Genomic DNA, 21,604 nt, shown 5'->3' with positions numbered 1-21,604 from the left:
TAGATATATACTATATATGTCTGTGTGTGTTTGTGTGTGTATATATATAGATTCTTTTATATGTATATAATTCATATATATATATGTGTGTGTGTGTACACATATAGAATAATATCTTGATATATGATATATATATAGACACACACACAGCTTTTATGTGTGTGTGTATACATATATATTTATATATGTTCTATATGTATATAATTCATATATATATATATATATATATGTAGAGAGATATAGAATAATATATTGATATATGATATATGATATAGATATATATACAGACAGACAGACACAAAGGTGTTATGTGTGTGTATGTGTGTATATTTTTTATAAAGTGCATTGCAGAAGGACAAAATCCAAGATATAAGTACAGATTCCAACTTGAAGAACTGGACTTTAGAGAAGAAAGACTTCCACAAGATTCAACTATTAGGCCCCTGAAGTTTCCTCAAGTCAGAGAGAAGAAGAAGAGAGAGAGCACTGCTTCCAGTTCCAGCTCTTGAGCTTCACCTGATTTCAAGCTCTCATCGTATCATCTCAATATTGGACCAGTCTTAACTTTACACTTCAATTGTTTTTCTTAAAATGAATCATATAGACATAAAATACCGCATTATCTCTCCCCATAATATATGTATATAATTCATATATATATATGTGCAGACATATAGAATAATATATCGATATATGATATACATATATATATATGTAGACAGGCACACAGCACACAGAGAGACCTATGTCTCTCTCTCTCTCTCTCTCTCTCTCTCTCTGGGCCCAGTTGTTCCAGAGGAGCCTTTCTTTCTGCCACTTCCGGATCCCTCATTTTCATTTCATGTATTTATTGAGAAAGTCAGAGAGAGAGAAATAACAGCAGCAGCAACAACAATAGCAATCATCATCATAAAGTTTGTGCCGGTGTTTCGGGGGCGAGAGAGGCGGGGAGGGGAGGGGGCGGGGAAGGAGAGGCGGAGGAGGAGGAGGAGGAGGAGGAGAGAAGCTGCAGGGAGGGAGGGAAGGAGGAGGGAGGCAGACACACACACACAGAGAGAGAGAGAGCGGGGCTTGGCGCCAGAGAGAAGGAGGGAGGCGGCTACCGAAGGAGGAGGGGAGGGAAGGGAAGGGGAAGCCTAGCGAGGCTGCCTCTGCCGCCGCCGCCGAGGAGGAGGAGGAGGAGGATGCGGGTGAAGCTGGGCTTGCTGCTTCGGGCGGCGCTGCTGCTGGGCTCCTTCCTGGGGCTGCTGCTGCTCTGGTCCTCGCTCTCGCCCCGCGCCTCCCAGGAGCCCAGCCCCGGGGCAGCCGGCGGCAGCAGCAGCAGCAGCAGCAGGGTAAGGATGGGCAACTCCCCCGGGCGGGATGCGGCCTCCGGCGCCCGGCGGGGAAGGAGGCCCCGGGAAGGGAGTCAAGGGAGAGAGAGAGAGAGAGAGAGAGAGGGCCTCCTCCTCCTGCTCCCCCCAAGTGCTGCTCCAAATGGAGGGAGAGAGAGAGAGAGAGAGAGATTGATATAAAATGTGTATCGGAGCGTCTTCCTCCTTCGAGGCTCAAAATGGAGGACCTTTGGGAATATTCCTGGACGGAAGCTGGGAAGAGAGAGAGAGAGAGAGAGAGAGAGAGAGAAAGAATCCCTCCTCCTGGACAGAAGGTGGGAATGGAGGACTCTTCAGGGGGCCCAAAAGCCCTCAGATAGAGATAGAGATTAACATTCACACACAGAGTATATCTTGCTATTGAGGCTGAGAGAGTGGGACTTGGATCAAAGCTGCCCATAGATAGATAGCTATAAGCATATATAAATATATATGGATACATAAAGAATCCCTCCTCCTGGACAGAAGGTGGGAATGGAGGACATATCAGGTCACAGGGCTCAAAAGCCCAGAGAGAGAGAGATAAAGATATTAAGATAGTTCATAGTTATATGAAGATAGTGACACCCTCATGGCCTGAGAGAAGAGAAAGACCGACCCACAACGGGGGGGGGGGGGAAATCCTAGCCATAGATATATATATATATATATATATATATATATGTATCTCTCCATGGCTGGAAAGGTTGCTTTGGTTTGCCTTTGGAGGGGTGAGGTGATATTCTTACCTAGTCAGACTGCATCCACACTGCAAATTTAATGCAGTTTGATAGCACTTTAACTTCTCAACGCTGTGGGATTCTGGGAGTGGTAGTTTCTTTGTGAGCCTTCTCTGTAAAGAGAGCTCAAGGTGTGCCACAGTGACAAGATGTTGGGCATAGGGCTGAGCCAAGGCAGTTGGAAGCGGTGTCAAACTGGCTTGTGTCTGCAGCCTCAGAAGCAGTTTCCCTCCAGAGACAGAAGTAAGGCTTCTAGGAGCACATTTTAGCCAAATGTTTTGGCTAATGTTAGGTTTGTTCTTCTTGTTGTGTGCCTTCAAATTGTTTTTGACTTATGGCAACCCCTATAGCAGAGCCTTTGTGTGAGGAGGCACAATTTGTTCAATGATGGTGCCATTGCCTTCCTCTCAGGCTGAGAGAGTGTGACTTGGCCTCAGAGGCTGGTGGCGCAGTAGTTAAATGCCTCACTCGCAAACCATAAGGTTGTGAGTCCAATACCAGCCGGGGGCTCAGGGCCAACTCAGCCTGGCATCCTTCCAAAGTCACTAAAATGAGTACCCAGCTTGTTGGGAGCAATTAGTTTACACACATTGTAAACCACTTTGGGAGTGGCATAAGTGCACTGATAAGCAATATAGAGATGTACTTGCTATTGCGGTTGAGGCTGAGAGAGTGTGTTTTGGCTCAAGGTTGCCTGTATTGTACAAAAACAGTGTGGCGTAGCGTTGGGCTACGGCTCAGTCATCCATGGAAACCCATTGGGCAACCTTGGGCAAGTCACAATTCCCCTGAACCCAAGGGGAAGAAGGCAAGGGCAAACCTCATCTGAGCAAATCTTGCCAAGGAAACCTGATGACATGGGTTGGTGTAAGCCAGAAATGACTTGAAGCAACAACAAATTTGGCTAAGATGAGCCAAAATGTTTGGTGAAAGTGTGTGAGTTTTTGTCTAGACGCTTGGCTTCATCCATGAAGTGTGTGTGGTGGGAAAGGTCTCGCTTTAAGGACTGTGTGCCAGGTCTCATTTTCAACGTGCCACTGAGCAAAAAGAAAGAGAAATGGCCTGGGGGCTTTTTCACTGGCATTTTGTTTAAATCGGAGCATCCCAGCATAGCATGCCAGGGATTTGTAGCCCAGCAGGCGCTGTTGGCATTGCACACTTTCAGTCCTGGATTGCACACTTATTCAGAAATGAGTCTGACTACATTCAGTGGGACTTATTTCCACAGATAAAGAGGAAAAGCGTACATAGGATTGCAGCTCAGGGCCTGTTTTAAAGGAGGCTTTGAGAGTGTGCAAAGCTTCTGAGGCATGTGCGTGTTTGGTGTCGAGTTTAATTTTGGCTCGATTAAAACAGGTTGATAATGATAAGTAAGCTGGAATGTGAATTCTCTGATGCCGGGAGACCTTTGTTAGGCTTACCGCTTTAACTCGTCTTGCACCTGTACTTCCACTCACAGTTAGCAGACAATGCTTATTCTCAAACTGGAGGAAGAGTTGGTGTTGTTTATTTGAGTCAGGCTGTTCTTAAGGGCAGAATAATGTGGCCATCAAAACAGGTAGTTAATAACATAAAACCAGGAAACGTTGTAGATATTTTGCCATGCGTGGTCAGTGAAAACAGATGGTTCTCTCTTGATAAAGTCCTGCATTCCCTTAGCTGCACTTGGATATTTTCTCATCAGCTGGATTTAGCCTCCTCCTTCGCTTTAGTTACTAGTGAGTTTTTATTTTTAAACTTAATGGCAAAGCTCTGACTGAAGCACATGCAGTCAACATAATTAACACAACATTTCACTGCTAATGGTGTACAGTCTTAATGTGTATCCTATTAGCCTCAGGGTTGTTTTTGGTACAGATCCAGCACCTCTAGAATCTTCTCCCTCTGGCAATGTATATAAAGGCCTAAGTGTAGAGCGCTCTAAACTGCAGAGGGTTCTTTCTTTGTCTGAGCTTTTTCCAATTGACCCCTTGCTAATGAAATAAATTCTGAAGAAATTGAATGGGATTCAAAGAGTGCTTTAAATCTTGGTTTTAAATTAGTCTAATTTCTCAAGGACTTGTAGGTTAAAACTAGAGCAGGAATGGACAAGATTTTCATTACTGAGTATCATGTAATGTGCTGCTGTAAGCCAAAATACTACAGAAAATGTAATAATTTACATAAGGTTAATAAATAAGCACGTTACCTGTGGGAAGGTAGGCACTCCTTCCAGATTAGCTACAACTCTGTCTGCCATATGAACTAGAATACTTTGACACTGTTTTGTGAAGTATCTCTTTTTTGGTAAACAGTTGTTGAGATAACAAGAGTGTCGTCAAGTTCCTTTCCACCAGCTGAATATTTCAGTTGCTTGGGACATTCAAGAGGGTTGATATTTGAAGTACAGATATAAATTGCACAAAAAATAATTGGATAATGAGGAAATTTGAAAACAAAATCTTAGAACCATTTTATTTGTAAACAGATTGGAGATATATTTAAACTTTAACAACTGTAATGAGGTCTGTGAACTTACCTTTTTAAACATCTGAGAGGCCCAAATCTTGCTGTTCCAAGAACTCTGCATTTTTAGGCCATGTTGATGTGAACCATAGCTATAGTCTTATAAATCTGTGATTTAATTTCTGTACTGTTTTTGCTTGTAGAGGAGTTTAAAAAGGAGCACGAAATAGGGATTCTTTGGTATGGATTTTGCATCCTTACTTGTTCATGTAAATGTTCATAAATATTGACTCTGTTAGCCCTTCCAAGAGGGGCTGCATCCACTGGAGGAAATCACTAGACTAGAGAAAGTGATGTGAGGGAGAGGTCTGTGAACACATGTTGAGGAGAAAGGACTGTACTCCTGCATATATACAATATACCCAAAAGGAATGTGAGGAAGGAGACTGATTAACTTAAGGGTTGTCTGACTGAACAAGAAGAGGTGGTTTTGCCCCATTTCGAAACCTGTCTGTTTAAACAACACGCATGGCCAACACAAGAAGAGTCTGTCACAAAGCCACACTTGAGGGCTAAACTCTGGAACAAAATTACCCTGGTTCAAGCTGGAAAGTGTTGCCTCTACTTTTTTTTGTTCCCCACCCATGAATTGAATGCACATGCACATGAATGGTCAGCTGCAACATTGATCCATTACACCATCAACCCATTGCACACCTTATGAAGCGAAATGAGACCAACACGGCAGGACACTAACAATACAGTGGATTTAATAATAACATTAACAAGCAGACTGGTCTAACAGGGCCATGGGTATGTATGGAGGGCCTCTGTAATAATGCTGTGCCAATGTGTCACTGGGTGCACTGATGCACTGTGCAAGTGGTCTGTCACTTGTGCGATCAAGTGGCCAGTTACACAGCTGCTTGCACAGGCATCATATGGGCTGTAAAGTGAGTGGGATGAGAGTAGCAATTGAAGGCCCCTAGCAGTGTGTCTGTGTGCTTGTGTGCATGCATTTGTGGTGGAACAGAAAAAAAATTAGTGGTGTGGCACAGCTTGTACCCGTGAATGCCCTGTTTTGGCAGGTCCATCCTTGCAGACGAAGGGGAGCAGTGCAGACTGCCTATTGGTGTTGGGCCTGTTGTGAGAGTCATCCATTCAGTGGGTTGTTCCTACACATTGGGAAATCCCAGAGGTTAGCTGGCTTTTTCACTCCGTCTGCTCAACCTCTTACATCATTTTTGATCCATCTAGTATGAGCCTGCGCATTCCTGCCAGGCAGCTGGCTTTCTAGATTTTCTAACAATAGTTATTCCCATTAGTTGGTACCCGATCCTTCTTAATGGAGATGCCAGAGACTGAAGACAAGATCTTCTAAACACAAACCATCTGTTCCTCCATTGAACTATGGCTTCTCTCATATAACTGAAGAAGTATTTAATGTTTTTTGGATTTTTTTTGTGATATGGAGAAAGTGCTGAAAAACTTGGAGAATAAGGTTATAAGAATATGACCTTAGGTTTGTACCTTGTCCATTTTATGTAAGCATTGTAGGAGAACAGATGAAATGTATTTACAGTCCTGAATAATCAAAAATATCCTAAAAATATAATATGAAAATGTTTTGGTGAAAGTTTAATTTTGCTGGATGAAATGTTAATTATTGTTGATATGAGCTGCAATCTTATAATAGCATTTAGGTGAGCAGTGGACTGGCCAGACTTGAGTTGTAGACTGTGTATGTGTAAGTAATAATCATTCAGTACTACAAGACTACTTTCTTAAAATAATACTTTAACAATGAACGGTCTGCTTTTGAGGTAGTATGCCATAAAATTAGTATGCAGAATCATTCAGTGGAAAAATATCACCTTGCCAATGTGTTGTACGTATGGGCAGAGAATGATCTTGAGAGGTGAGAAGTGCAGTTCCAGATGTGTATGGGGGGGAAATTCTCTCCGCTGATATGATATGAGAAATGGGAAGCGAGACTAAACTTCAAACAGGGCCATATATCACAACATTTTGACACCTGTATGGCTTGTGAAATTCAGGATAGCTGAGTGTTTTGGTTTCAGAATTTCCTCTTAAATTTGTATTGCCAGTAACTTGTAAAAATAGTACAGTACTCTGAAAGTTCAGGCTAAGGAAACAAATTAGCAGGTTCAACAGCTCTGTGAACTTTTACAGAGGATTGCTGTAGTTTTAAACCAAGTCAGTCTTATTTTCTAAATGGAAGGTGAACTGTTTCACCTTTGTGATTGGCTGTTATACGGGCTGCTTTCTGCATAGGAAGGGCTTTTTTGCAGGGTTGTTGTGAGGATGAGCAAGCAAATAAATATTAAGTATTGTTATTAATAATAATAAGTTTTAATGTTAAGTACTTTAAGTAAAATTGTTAGCAAGGATTGTGGAGGGTTCTTGCAAAGGAGGGGGCTGGCAGAAAGAAAGATCATGTTTTGGCCATGAATTCATGTTTTAGATCATAGGGATATCAATATACACAGGGAAACAAGTGATTTGTTGGTATAAAATTATAACTTTTGCACTTAACATCGCTGACATCAGTTTGTCAAGCTATGACTTATTAGAAATGCTAGGGTTTTGCAGTCATATATGGAAAAGAGAAACTGTGGTCTGTGCCAGCCTTCCCCAAAATGGTGCCCTTCATATGTGTTGTACTACAGCAACCATCATCCTTAGCTTGGACAGCCAGTGGACATGTCAGCAGACTACAATGAGAACTGTAACCTATTGTATTTGGAAAACACTGGAGAAGGTCTGGTCTGTGTCAGTGGTATTCACTGGTTTAAAGCCTTCAGCATAGGAATTTTGTTTTGTTTTTTGGAAGGTGTTTTAACCGATATGGCAGGATTGTGACATATGCCTTCATTTCTGCAGAAAAGACCTTTAACTGGAAGGGTATTATATTGTTCCTTTACTAGTGTGTTTTTAATTGTATTGTATTTTCAATGCTTTCATTTATTTTATATATGTTTTACTGTTTTATTGTTCTGTTTGGGGAAGAGATACAAGTAGACGAAAGAAATAGTGGTCGGGGCAAGATTAAGCTAGGTATTACACAGGAATTCCCTGGCTCCCTTTTCTTAAAAAGCAGCTGAGAATGTTTGCTTGGTTTTCACTGGGGTCCTGTTTTCCCCATACTGATTTCTTAGCTAACCTTCTTTGGCTTTTAAGGAATTGGTATGGAGCAAAAGGTCAACCCTTCTCCCTTGCTCTGCTGGTTTTTGAAAAGTAAAAGAATGTGAAGAGTTCCAGGTACAGAATGCCCGCTTAGCATCTAATTTGGCCTTTGTATTCTTGACTGTGGTCAGCAGCTATTGCTTCCTGGGGGTCAGTGTGTTTCCTGGGGAACAGTATACCATGAAATTCATATACAATTTATTGTAGAGATAAAAAATAGATTTGTTGTATAGTAATGAACATTTTCTTCTCTGTAATTACATGTAGTATTACAGTCTCTGTAAAAGTGATGTGTCAGCGGGGAAAAAAGCAGTGAGGAGTGGTAAACTTTGGGGATAACATTGACAATAAAATACTGAAAATGGTTGCCACGTGGGTCTTTTTACCTTCATCTTCAAGGCTGGGATGTCAGGCAAAAGCAGGAGGATTAATGATGTGTTGCTTCCTTGAATGCACACTTGTAGCTTCAATGAAACATCAAAAATCATCTTCAAGTCATTTGTAAGAAGTCTCATGTGACAACTATTCTCAACTGGGAAGATATTTAAAATCACTGTAAAGCCAGGTTTGATATGGTCTATGTATTCTTCCTTGGAAGATGACCTTGCCACCTTAATAATTAATTATTTGGCTAAAATCTGAAAACTGTGTTTTCTTGTTAGAAGAAGTTTAGATATGGTGTGGATAACTTTTTAAAAGATTGGGAACTTTGCTTACTTTACCTGAAGAAGAAAGAAAATAAAATTATGTTTGCAGACTGGGATGGTTGAAGTGCTTTTGGTGATGTAATATTAGAACAGAAGTGGGTTTATTTTATTTAATTTGGTTTGGTTTAGTTTATGTAAATGCTTGGTTTAGGGTTTTTAAGACGGGGAGAGGGAGAATGATTTTTAGATGAACAGATTTATTAGTTGTTTTATATAATACTGTGTTTAGATGTGTTTGTATTGTGTGTTTTGTAGCTTTGTATGCCATTATTTAAATGCAATTTTTTTAAAAAAATGTTTAGCACATAATTATTAATCTAAATTTATTAATTATTTGATTGATATATTTCACAATAATGGCCAGGGTCAGCAAACACTTGTACTGGATGTCTGTTGGGGTTGATGAGTTCCACAGTGGTACTACTCACATAATCCTTCTTAAAGTCAAGTTGTCACTTACATTCAGGTCTGACCTAAGTGAAATGTCATTTATGTCTCCTTCCCCTCAGGTGCCTTCTAGTGCGACCAAATGTAGTCTGGGGAAAAGAAGGAGTGAAAAGCAGAGGAATGCAAAGAAGGGTCAGAAGAGATGACGCACACCCCCAAGATGCCCAGAAGCTGGCTTCAAGCTGCCCAGCTGTTTCCAGGCACTCTGGCAGTGTGACGTTTATACACTACATGCCGCTGGGGCATCTTAAAGCCGGCTTTCCATTGTGGTCTGTTTTGCCCCAAAATGTGTTAATATCATGCAAAAATAATGCAATTTGACACCTCTTTAACTGCTATGGTGCCATCCTATTGAATTATGGGATTTGTAGTTTCTTGTGGCAGCAGAGCCCTCAGACAGCGATGGTAGTTAAAACTTTGTCATACTGCATTATTTATACAGTGCAGATACAGCCCAAGTGTGTCTGAACTAGTTTTTAGAGTGACAGGCTAGAAATGACAGTCCATCTTGAAACTGGGAGACCTTTGTTTAAATCTCCATTCTTCTATGGATATTGCTGACTGAGGAGCAAAACAGATGACCCCTAAGTTGCAGCTTGACACCATCCCTTTCAGCACTGGATTGGGGCTACAGCAACTGCACACCATTGGCCCAATCTGGCACTTTACCAGCCCTTAAAGAAATGGCAAAATGCCGTTCCTTTTTAGAGAGGCAAAAAGCCACCCTTGCTGCTACGGCAGCAGCTTTTCCAGGTTTCTTTGGTGCAGCATGTTTAAATGCTGCGCCAAACAAATGGTGTGACACCGCCTGTCGTATGGGTGGATGGGCAACGTGACACTGGCATCGAGGCAGTGCTGGTGTTTTATGCCGGTCTGTTTTGCCCTTGATTTTGAATCAGTCACTATCTGTCTGTGTAGCCTACTTCATAGGGTTGTTTTTATGATGCCTGTAGGGCAGTGGGTAATCTTATAAACATCAAAGCCCTGAGGATGAATGGAAGGATATAAATTATAGTAACAACAGGAGGAAGAACAGTGCTCTATATTTCCATCTTCTGCAATGCTGCTACAGTTTGACAGGTTTCCAGTATAAAATCATTATATGTGTCCAGGAATCTCAGTTCTCTGCGCAGCATTTTTTGCATGCACTCAGACTGTTCTACTTCTTTCCTATTGCAACCTTTGTGTTACCAGCTGAACTATTGCTCACAAAGGTAAAAGCAAGTAATTCATTACAGCATAAGATGTGAAGCCCTTGGAATATGCCTATGTTTCAGGCAAAGTGTTTTCTACTCTCATTAAATGTACTTTGGATTCTATTTAATGTATTTTATTTCTGTTAGCACTATCTTGGTGCTAATACTAAATGCCAGTGCAGCAGGTGGAATTTTTTTTATCATCCACCTGAAACAGTTGAAAAATTACATGTTTTTAATAAAGTGGGAAATATTCCAGTCATATGTCTTCTGAATTCTCAAAAATGTGGTGTGACCTGGGAATTGAAGACAGGTGTTCATAGAAGTCAGACCTCAAAAACACAGTGGGACTTACTTCTTTGTAAAATTGAACAGGATCAGGCTCCAAGTTCTTTCCATTCAGCTTTGTATAGGACTACTTCTGGGAATTTAATTACGTATTTACAGCTGGATATTCCCAAATATATTATACATTAACATAACAGTTGGGGATGGTATCATCTTCCTGAGTTTAAATTTAAATGTTTCAACCACTCCTGTATGTGACTTAATGAGATAAGACATACATGAGTTTACAAATCCTTTGGTTACTTTAATTTGGTGTCCAATTTATATTTACTGATTGTTTTATGACTGTAAAACCTTTTATTGTGATCTTGGATACAAAATGGTGAATCCTCATGGCATTGGTATACACTTGTAAAAGAAATGTCAGACAGCACAAGAAAAGCCTGTTGTTTTCTTTACTTACCAAATATGCCTGGAGCAAATTTCCCAATATATCGATTATACAAACAAACAAAAAACTTGCTGCTTCACAGTTACAATACATTTGTTGACTTTCATTTTTTTCCTGTAATGAGCTTGGCTAGTGAGTACCAGCAGGACTGTAGCCAAACAAGGTCACTGAGAAGCATAAGAGTTGCTGGCTTGCTTGCGGGAACCCCAAGGTTTATACAAGTAAACAAAAAGGGGGGGGAGTTATAAAGGGAGTACAATGCTCAGTGGCCTCAGAAAACTGAATAGGTTTTGAAAGTTGAGGTGGAGAAAGGAAATGTAATGGCATATCATGGTACTACCCTGTGTTTTTTGTTTCTGCTTGGCAAACATCACCATATTTTCCTTATACTTGCCAATCATGTATCTTGTAATTAATATAGTACACCATTTTGAAGTAGAATTATTTTTTGTCAAACAAGGGTTGTTTTGTTGAAGCAAAGTTTATAATATAATGACAAGGTCAGCACAAAAAGTATTTGTTTTTTAAACTGAACTCAGTTGAATAATACTCACATAATACTTGACCCACAGACATACCACCCATTTGCAGATGTGATGTCAGTGTAATAGCTTTAATATTCAGCGATTAAGCAAGGCTGAGAGAGTAAGGGGAATGGACAAAGATAGGGCATTGTGGTTGTCCTGGATGGTTAATAGCACACTGAAAGATAAGGCACTCTTCAGTAATAATACTTAGGATTACTATGACACTTTCATGAAGTAAATTGAGTTAGGATTAATATATCGTCTTTCCTTTCTCTGGTATTTTATATTTCCCAGTGACCTGTTACTAGAACACTGTGAGATATGATAGCATTACTATTATCATATTGCAGATGGGGTACTCATCAGAGAGAGACCTGCCTAAGACCATCCAGTGTCCATGACTGAAATGACATTTGACCTAGGTCAGACTTGAATGCATTGGTAAAACTCTGGCTTGCATCTAAATTCCAGACACATTGGTTTGAGTAAGTGTTCATTTATTTTCTAATATTTGATGTCTGCACTATCTATCTAGATTGACATCATTAATGTAGCAGAACAGGCTAAGCTGGTTCTACCTTAGTGGGATCCTTGAAACCTTATTTTGAACTTGGTAAAAAGGACACAGATCCGTCATTTTGCATTAAGGCGTTATAGCTTAATCCAGTGAGGCTGTGACTCACCAGTGCTCGGCAAGAGTACTCTTGTGCTTTATCCTTATGCCACTGAGGCCGTACGTGAAGAAGGCATGAGTGTCAATCAACATACATTTCTCAATAGATCTGTACTCCTTATAAATCAAATTATTGTTAGGTTTGTTGCATTCAGTACAATCTATATGCAAAATGAGTTAAATATAACACCCCCCTCCCCCCAAAAAGAAGATATTGACAGCATCTAAAGAGGAAGAAGAATCTTTTTACTTAATCCTAAAACAGGTTAGGGAATCTACAGGCACCTTGCTGTTCTTTTGTGGTTGCTGCCAAGTGTCCATGTATAAGATCTTTCACAAAATGATTTTAAAATGTCAGTATATATAATGATGAAATTCTCCTGTGAAAGCTTTTGTCTGCTTTGTGCTATTTGTTTATAAGCGCTGTTTCTCATTCAGTGAAGATGTCTGATTGCACTTAAAAAATGAGTTCAAATATCTATAGAAATATCCTTTAAAGAACAGCTGAATGTCAGATAAGGCAGAAAGTATTACTCATCTTATTGTAGTAAACGTCACAATGAGAAACCAAAATATGATACATGTTTTTAATGTGAACATTAGTCTTTTTTGCTACAGGTGTTGAATACCCTGCCTTAGTGTCTCCCTATATTTCATTGGTATCTAAGGGCCTGAACAGACAGGCCAAAATAAAGCTGCTTTGGGTCACTTTGGAGGTTAGCTGTTTAAATGATGCATGCGTACTAAGAGTCCGGAAGCTGTGCCAAAGCTGCGCTCTAGTCCTTAGGACTGGATCATGGCTTTGGCATGGCTTCCAGACTCTTAGTATGCATGCATCATTTAAATAGCATACCTCCAAAGTGACCCAAAGCAGCTTCATTTTGGCCTGTCTGTTCGGGCCCTAACTTTGTAAGTACTGCAGTTGGCTATTGTATATGACCTTGGACCCTTAATGCCAGACATAAGAGGATTCCCTTCTGCTCTGGAAATCCTGGCCTTTTGTGCAAATGAGAGATGCTTAAAATGTTTTTTGTGTGAGGCAAACCCTTTGGTTAACTGTATAAAAAGAGGCAAAACCGTGAGGATTTGAGGCTGCAGTCCAAAACATGCTTACTAGAACAAGCCTTGTTGTACATAGACTTAATTCTGACTAGGGTTTTGTAATTAGCGTTCTTTAATATGCAATTAGAGTAGCACATCTGCAGGGAATACCTTCAGAAGCTTCAAGAAGAAAAGGAGGATGCTAAAAATATATGTATAAAGCATTCCCATAGCCTCCCCCAACCTAGTCCTCTCAAGGTGTGGTAGACAGCAACAGATATCATTCCCAGCCAGCATATTGTAGCCTGCTTTGACATAATGCTTTACTCTTGCTATGTATTGCATTTCTGAATCTTTATAGGAAATGTAATGCTAACTCTCAGCATAAATCATGAATATATTTTCCATATGCAGCCTACATAGTGATGATGTGTAACAAATTGTAGTGTGCATATGCCTTCTTCACAGGTTGTTTCCAAATGTGTGTGAGATATTTTCCTCCTTTCCTCTCAAACATCCAAATCATTCTGTGGCAGAATTTTGTCTGTGACAGAATGATTCTCCCAGTCCCTCAACATGGTATTGATTTGAAATTTACACTCACATCTCAAACAGTGATTTTAGTGCAGGGGTATGAAACATTAAGTCCTCCAGATGTTCAGAGCAACAGCTCTCAAATCCCTTACTTAGCACAGCTGGTTTTCATAGGCTGCAGACATTGCGTTGTTCAGAACAAATGGAGGAAGCAATTTGGCTACCCTTTAGAGCAACGTTGGGCAGCTATGTCCCTCCAGATATTGTCAGACAGTACTCCCATCATCATTCATCAATGGCTATGTTGGCAGGTCAGTTAAAGTCCAGCAACATCTGTAGGGCCAGTGTTGTCCATCCCTGCTTTAATTTCTATCTTGTTACACATATGGGGTCTTGTTTTATAAGAGGTGGTTTATTTGTGGATTAATCAAGTCTTTTTCTTAGTTCAAGTGATAAGATTAATTATTCAAACAATAGTTCTTACCATTCTGATACGCAGTTGTGTCCCCAATTACATCCTCAACCATAACCATAAGGGAGCCCTGGTGACCCAGTGGTTAAATGCTGGTACTGCAGCCACAACGTTGTGAGTTCGATCCCAGGGCTCCAAGGTCAACTAAGCCTTCCATCCTTTTGTAGGTTGGTAAAATGAGTACCCTGCTTGTTGGGGCAATTAGCTTACAGATTGTAAACCACTGAGTGGTATAGAAATGTAAATGCTATGCCATAACCTACTGTATATACTAGACTATAAGTCAACCTCATGTACAAGTTGAGGGTAGGTTTGGGCCAAAAATCATGGATTTTGATATGACCCATGGATAAGTCAAGGATAAAACTTAGGGGCATGTAATAGAGGATGGAAATGATGAAGCAAAGGAAAATGATGCCAAAGAACTTATAAAATTCTGACCGGTGTATATGTTTATGCTCAGACTAAAGGCTGGAACAGTTAGGAGAGAACTAGGGTAAATTCTGGCTGTGCAATGTAAGCCCCAGTTCTGAGGGGAAAGTGGAGTATAAATAAAGTTAACAACAACACTGTCTTTTATTAGTGATTTATTAAACAGTGAAAATAAAGCTTGGGATAAAGAATAATTTCCTAATTTCAATTGGAAATTATACCTTTTCCATGATTAAGATATGTTTTAAATTCTTGACTGTGTCCTTCAGTGACATGGAAAATATTTAGTACCTTAACAAAGAAAAGTACCACTGCTGGCACATGTAAGATAAGAGTTCATATGAAATGTTACTGGACTTTATCATTTGTTTTATGTTTATTTTAGAATAGTTTGGATAAGACCCCAGGACCTCAGTGAACCATCCTTGTGGTTGGTTCAGCTGTGTGGTTCACACCCTTACTCTGGTCAGTGTGCTGAAGAGTTGTGTTGTCTAAGATTGGAAAGGGTCTTGTAGACCATCTGACACAGTGCTGTGGTCAGTGCAGGAAACCCAGAGCAGGAGTATCTACAACAGATGTTTGACTGGTTCAAGCTTGAAGACAGGCTGCCGCTGCTCCCGGCAAAGTTAAGGCGCTAACACTTTCATGTGCTGTGATTGAATGAGTACTCTGCTGTAAACAAAATAAATATATTTCTGAAATATAATTTGGGCACTTGGCATGATTATCCCCTCAGTTGTAAGCCGCCCAGATTCCCAGTGATTGGGTGGCATATAAATAAATCCTATTATTATTATTAATAATAATAAATAGTGGTTCTCTGTTATTATCTTATGCCCTACTGTTCTTTTTCATCCTATTTTCAGGGTCCTTTGCAGAAATCAGGCTTGTGCTGTGACTGGAACTGTAAAGAATTCCTAGGATGTATGCCTAGCCTTTATATTACATCACATTTTAGGTGCTGTGATGCTATTGCTAACTTGCTTTCTTTTTCTGCTTGAAAGCAACATTAGATTCAGCAGTTCCCTGTGAGACTCAAAATGAGCGACTTGCAATTTTATGCCTAAGGTGTCAGTATTCCACTCTGCTCTAAAACCTACATGAATTAATTTGTTGAAGGATAAGCCTTTTGAACATGTATAACTTGGAAATTTGGCAAAACTTGCTTCAGTCTTACGATGACAAATTGATTGTTATGGGTGGCGTTCCTTAAAGATGTGTTCTATTGAAACATCACATGGAACATACCATAGTATTGCTGACAGAAAGGTTAAGATGCAGATTCTAGCAGCTGTTTTAGGAATGAGGCTGAATAAATGTAGCAAAGATAATGCCAGGACTACCTATTTGACAGATGAAAGACAAAATCATAGGTTTTTCAGGGAAGGGGATGTACAAGTAGCAAATGAGTTGAGTATTAAGTCTTTTCCTTCCAGGCAAGTAGAAAATAGTAGCAATGATATGTTTGACGTTGGACCCAACCAGATTTACCAAAGCATTGGAATCTACAAAATCAGATGAAATAAGACTTCAGAAAACAGTGGCAGCTGAGCCCTATTTTGGTTGGTGGGGCACAGAAGAGGTAAACTCAGATAATGCTTCCTGATCCCAGAAAGCCAAATACACTACAGTGTGTGTGTGCAAAGACCCTGAAAGAATTAAAACCTGTATTCTTCTGATGAACCACCTTGTCAGCACATGCACATTATGGATACTGTAACTACCAGTGTGTATTGGCATAATGAACTCTGTTGTTCAGCTTAGGAGAGTTTTATTAAGTGATATGTTACACAGGAGAGGACAGATGTTCAGCATCTGACAATTATGTCCATCTTTAGAAAACAGATAATCTCTCCCCCCCACACACACACACCCCAGACCTTTTCAAAACACAGCATTACCCTCTGTTCAGGTTTCCATTGTTGCACTTACTAGTTTCTGTTCATTTGGCACTTCTCAGCCCCTATGTGTATTGGAATCAGTTGCAGAAAACCACATGAGAAAATTCCAGCAACTACCTACCAGACAGAAATGATGTATCTTTTCAGGTCTTCAGTATTCTTCCTCTGAGATTGGTTGTATAATTTAGTGAAATATTAAAATATTTCTGTCTGCATTTTTATTCCCAGTCCAGGATCTCTAAAGGGATTTTAATGTCAGCGTAACTAACTTCCCCAAAACATGTATGTGAGGGTGGGATTTACATTTTTTTCATATATACTGTAATCTGAGAAGGGAAGGAATATCCTCAATGGTTCAAGCTGTCTATTACGAAAAAGGTTACAAGAGTCATCTTTAAATTGACATTTCATGGTACTGTATGTATGGAAATTTATCCTGTCTATTTTCTCCATATGAGTGGGTTCTCTTGTCAGCTTGGGCTGTGTATCTCTGAACCCTTATTTTTATAAGAAAAGGAAAAGAAAGCTATGTGATTATTCAGAGAGGCTTTTTTTTTTTTTAAATGCATCAATATTCTTGGACTGTCCCCGTTTACAAGAGGAAAGTGTATCTCAGAAGGGGAGAAGGGTGACAACTAAGAAAGCATTTAACAACCTTTCTGGCAGAAAATGCTATTGGTAGATATGATAAATTGAGAATATTATGCCTTTTCCCCCTCAGGTTTCCACTCAAATTTTCCTATCTCCAGGATGGAGTGGTCGAGTAGGGAGTATGTTTTTAAGACTCTTTAGGATTGTCCCTTTAGCAGTAATTTTACAGAAAACTGCAGCTGTAGCTCACAGAATGTAGATGAGGCATCAGTGGAGAAGAGAGGAGCATGAAAAAGGAGTGTCTGAAAAGATAAGAAGGAGAATGCTGTGATCTTAAGCACACTTGCCTTCTTTTAAGCAAGTACCATTACACATTGTTAGAGTTACTTGTGAGTAAACATGTCTAAATTGAGGGGAAGCCTCCCTCATCCCTTATAAATGCAGCCCACAGCCTTCTTTCTCTTGTCAGCACACCACTTGACATTTCTTCCTGTTGTTGTTGGCAGCTGAGCAGAGCTGGGAGCGTTTTTTCTTGGATGTGGCACATATTTCCTGGTGGTGACATTAGTTCCACAAGATTTTTGATTCAGAAATCCAGTCCCCACATCCCAAGTCCAGATGAGCAGGACAGACTAGCCCTCTCCCCACAGAAAACCAAGAAGCCAACTTAACAGATAAAGGAAAAAAGAAAAGTCCACAACAGCCATGCTACTTCCATTGGCCACACTTTTCCACATGGCTGAGCTGAGGAAATGGATCATCTCCTTATTTCTTCCCACAGAAGACTCCAGCCTGTTTGCTTTGGGGGCAGTTTTACAAAATATCCCATTGAACATAAAAAGCTCATGTGCACTTGCAGCTCTGGATCACCAACAGCAGAAGAACATAGGAAGAATTATAAACTGTTTAGTCTTAATATTTCCTCTGATGCAAAGTACGCCTTGGTCTTTCCCCCACCCCTTGCAGTGGCAACAGGGGGCTTCTGTGTCAATGTATCCACTCTGCCTTTTAGTCTGAACTTTAAGAATGCCATGAAAAGTACTGCACACTATCCTCAAGGTTGGTTCACTAACTTGGATAACATCTTCAACATTTGGAACAAAAGCTGGAGCAGATTCAGTGTCTCACTGACACTGAAGCCACTAGCTTTCACTGCTTTGAGAATGAGAGAGACAGGGTTAGCTGGTGAGGACTCCATGTTTATGCTATGAGAAGGCAATGTCCCCTTTCGGTCTACAGAAAAGCCACGCAGAAAAGAATAGTACTTTAGGAGCAATCTTAAATACATTCACAAGGGAGCAAGCCTCATTGAACACAGCAAGACTGACTTTGAGTAAATATCCATAGGATTGTATTGTTGGACATCCCTGAAAGATCAATAGGTATATTCTATTAGAGAACTCATTACTTGCAAGTGCTGTGAGTGTTTACAGTTGGTTTTCCAGCAGAAAAGTCTCCCAGGGTTTGTGTAAAAACACACACAGAGCTTGTAAACAACAAAGGAAACTTTCAACATTTAACCACCACTTCTACCGCAAGCAAATAGAAATTGGTGGATTTTATAAATAGAAGGTGGTGAAGGTGATGTTTGAGGGGAAAAGGTGAGGAGAAGAAATGAATGTATTTCTTGTAAAACAAACAGACCCAAATACTACTTTTGTCTATACACCTTTATTAAAGTGGTTTATGCAGTATTATGGCTGAGCTGTGGTCAGCTTTTTAAAATTCCTGTCCTTAGTGTATGTTGGATTCCTAATATGTATAACCAAAAGGCAAATAAAACCATAGAATCATAGAATCATAGAGTTGGAAGAGACCGCAAGGGCCATCCAGTCCAACCCCCTGCCATGCAGGAAATCCAGATCAAAGCATCGTCGACAGATGGCCATCCAGCCTCTGTTTGAAGACCTCCAAGGAGGGAGACTCCACTACACTCCGAGGGAGTTTGTTCCACTGTGGAACAGCCCTTACTGTCAGGAAATTCCTCCTAATGTTGAGGTGGAATCTCTTTTCCTGTAGCTTGCATCCATTGCTCCGGGTCCTAGTCTCTGGAGCAGCAGAAAACAAGTTTGCTCCCTCCTCAATATGACATCCCTTCAAGTATTTAAATAGGGCTATCATATCACCTCTTAACCTTCTCTTCTCCAGGCTAAACGTCCCCAGCTCCCTGAGTCGTTCCTCATAGGGCAAGGTTTCCAGACCTTTCACCATTTTAGTCGCCCTCCTTTGGACACGCTCCAGTTTCTCAATGTCCTTTTTGAATTGTGGCGCCCAGAACTGGACACAATATTCCAGGTGGGGCCTGACCAGAGCAGAATATAGTGGCACTATTACTTCCCTGGATCTAGATACGATACTTCTATTGATGCAGCCTAAAATCGCATTGGCCTTGTTAGCTGCCGCATCACACTGTTGACTCATGTTCAACTTGTGGTCTACTTGGGCTCCTAGATCCCTTTCACATGTTGTCTCCTTAAGCCAGGTGTCTCCCATCCTATATCTGTGCATTTCATTTTTTCGCCCTAAGTGCAGTACCTTACATTTCTCCCTGTTGAAGTTCATTCTGTTAGCTCTGGCCCAGCTTTCTAGTCTATTCAGGTCATTTTGAATTTTGATCCTGTCCTCTGGAGTATTAGCTATTCCTCCTACTTTAGTGTCATCTGCAAATTTGATAAGTATTCCCCCAATTTTTTCCTCCAAGTCATTGATAAAGATGTTGAATAGCACTGGGCCCAGGACAGAGCCCTGTGGGACCCCACTGGTTACTTCTCTCCAGGATGAAAAGGTGCCATTGTTGAGCACATCTCTAATGTGCATGATAAGCCATTACAATAAGGGAAAGAGCTACAACTTTGACAACAAAGTAGTACCTCCCCATTCTATATTCATGATATAAGCAGCACATACTACTTAGAGCATGTGCTGTCTACCTCAACAGGCCCAACCAATCGACATGAAATGCTTTATGATTGTCCAGTTACATGACATGATCAAGTAGAGCAAAGCTACACCTGGAGAATATACCCAATCAGTTCAGGAATCTGGAGGTGAAAATGCAACTTGACACCTGTTCTATATGCTGTGTTTTTATTTTAAAATGTTATGATGCAGTTATGTAGCATTTGCTAATATTTAGCTATAATAGTTTCCATGTCCAGGTTTACACTGGATAGGCTTGAGCAACTTGGCAGCTGAGAGGAATACATATACTCACATGATAGCATTCCAAACTGCCACTGGTTCTGGTGGTTCATGAATCCACGCAGAGACCCTTCCTAACTGGCCCCGTTCCCAACACGCGTGGAGAGCGTCCTAAATGGCAGTGCCCATCCACATGGGCGCTGCCATTTTTACGTCTTGGACGCACAGCGTCCAGACATGGCGCACCGGAAGTGATACCACGAGTGCGCACCTCGCACTTCACGGCACCACTTCTGGGGGCCAAAAAGGAGCGCCATTTCGGCGCTCCTTTTTCTCTGCGGCCGGAAGCCTCGCGGTCTGGCCACTGGGGCTTCCCACTGCAGCTAATGACGGCGGTCTTTAGGGCGGTCTGTAACGCACCTTAGGCATCATTCTTTCTTGGACTAATAAGTTGATGAGTTCAGACTTGTTAGATGGGCTGTACAGATAGCTTTTTAACTGCTAGGTTTTATGGGGTGGTTCTGTTGAAGCATTTGTCTGTTGCTTGCAACTTTCAGCATTTTTAATAGAGGTTTCCAGACAAACATGGTTTCACTATGAATACAGTTATGATGTATAAAAAAGAGCATTAGTTTTGCCAGGAGGTTTAAATGTCTTGCTCTGTCAGTGATACAGGTATGGTAGTACAACTTTGATAGTCTTCCAGAGTTTTCCATTTCTATTTGCAGCTAGCCAAGGCAAAGTTTCCCACAGGATGAACCAAAGCACACTTCATGTGTAGCTGTCAACTTTGAGCAACAAGAATCATTCTCCCAAAGAGGATTCAGTTAGCTTAACTTTACCATTACCTGTATTATGTATTGTTTTTCTATTGAAACAGAAAATGTTCTGTGATTCTCTTCAGATATCTTGTCACAAAAATTCTTTTAAACACATCTTCTTGGAACCCAAATATGCTGCTTTTCAAATTTCAAGAATTGTGAAGGGAACTTTGATTACATCTCAGTGTGCTGTTATAGCAGCTGACAAGACAAATCTGACTAGTCAACAGGTTATTTTGGTGACTGGATATTACCATAACTATCCTTAGAAGCCAAGATAACTAAATTGAGACTGTCATACTCTGGACACATAATGTGAAGACAGAACTCACTAGGGAAAAACAATTATCCTTGGCAAAGTAGAAGGTAGTAGTAAAAGAGGAAGACAGCATTGCAGATGGTGAAAATCAGTCAAAGAAGCCATGGCCCTGAGTCTGCAAGACCTGAGCAAGGTTGTTGATAGGGTGATCTGGAAGTCTTTTTGATAGAGTTGTCATAAGTCAAAGTCAACTTGACAGCAGTTAATAACAGCAAATGGGTGTCAATCCTTTATATGCCTTCAGCATATTTGAATGATGATCCTCTATCTCCTCCTACTTCCTTTCTTTCAGAATGTCTTTTTGTGGGGGAAATCATTT

The 21,604-nt window shown here is 40.5% G+C and overlaps 1 protein-coding gene across 4 annotated transcripts in view; it reads left to right on the top strand.

The window, feature by feature from the left end:
• The first annotated feature begins 1,151 nt into the window (after positions 1–1,151).
• The window catches only part of GALNT7 (polypeptide N-acetylgalactosaminyltransferase 7), a 61,929-nt gene continuing 41,476 nt past the window's right edge, over positions 1,152–21,604 (top strand). For 2 of the 4 annotated variants that reach the window (XM_042468407.1, XM_042468408.1), the window contains exons 1-2: positions 1,152–1,334; positions 4,024–4,026. In XM_042468407.1, coding sequence (XP_042324341.1) covers positions 1,185–1,334; positions 4,024–4,026 — 153 coding nt within the window. In that variant the 5' untranslated portion in view covers positions 1,152–1,184. Of the gene's footprint in view, positions 1,335–4,023; positions 4,027–11,710; positions 11,846–21,604 lie in introns of all 4 variants that reach the window. The other 2 variants (XM_042468411.1, XM_042468410.1) reach the window with 2 other exon arrangements.

This window comes from Sceloporus undulatus, chromosome 5, assembly GCF_019175285.1.
Source record: "Sceloporus undulatus isolate JIND9_A2432 ecotype Alabama chromosome 5, SceUnd_v1.1, whole genome shotgun sequence".
In the NCBI taxonomy this organism is placed as follows: Eukaryota; Metazoa; Chordata; class Lepidosauria; order Squamata; family Phrynosomatidae; genus Sceloporus; species Sceloporus undulatus.
Note: the sequence above shows the minus strand (reverse complement) of the source record. Positions and strands in the feature narration are given on the sequence as shown.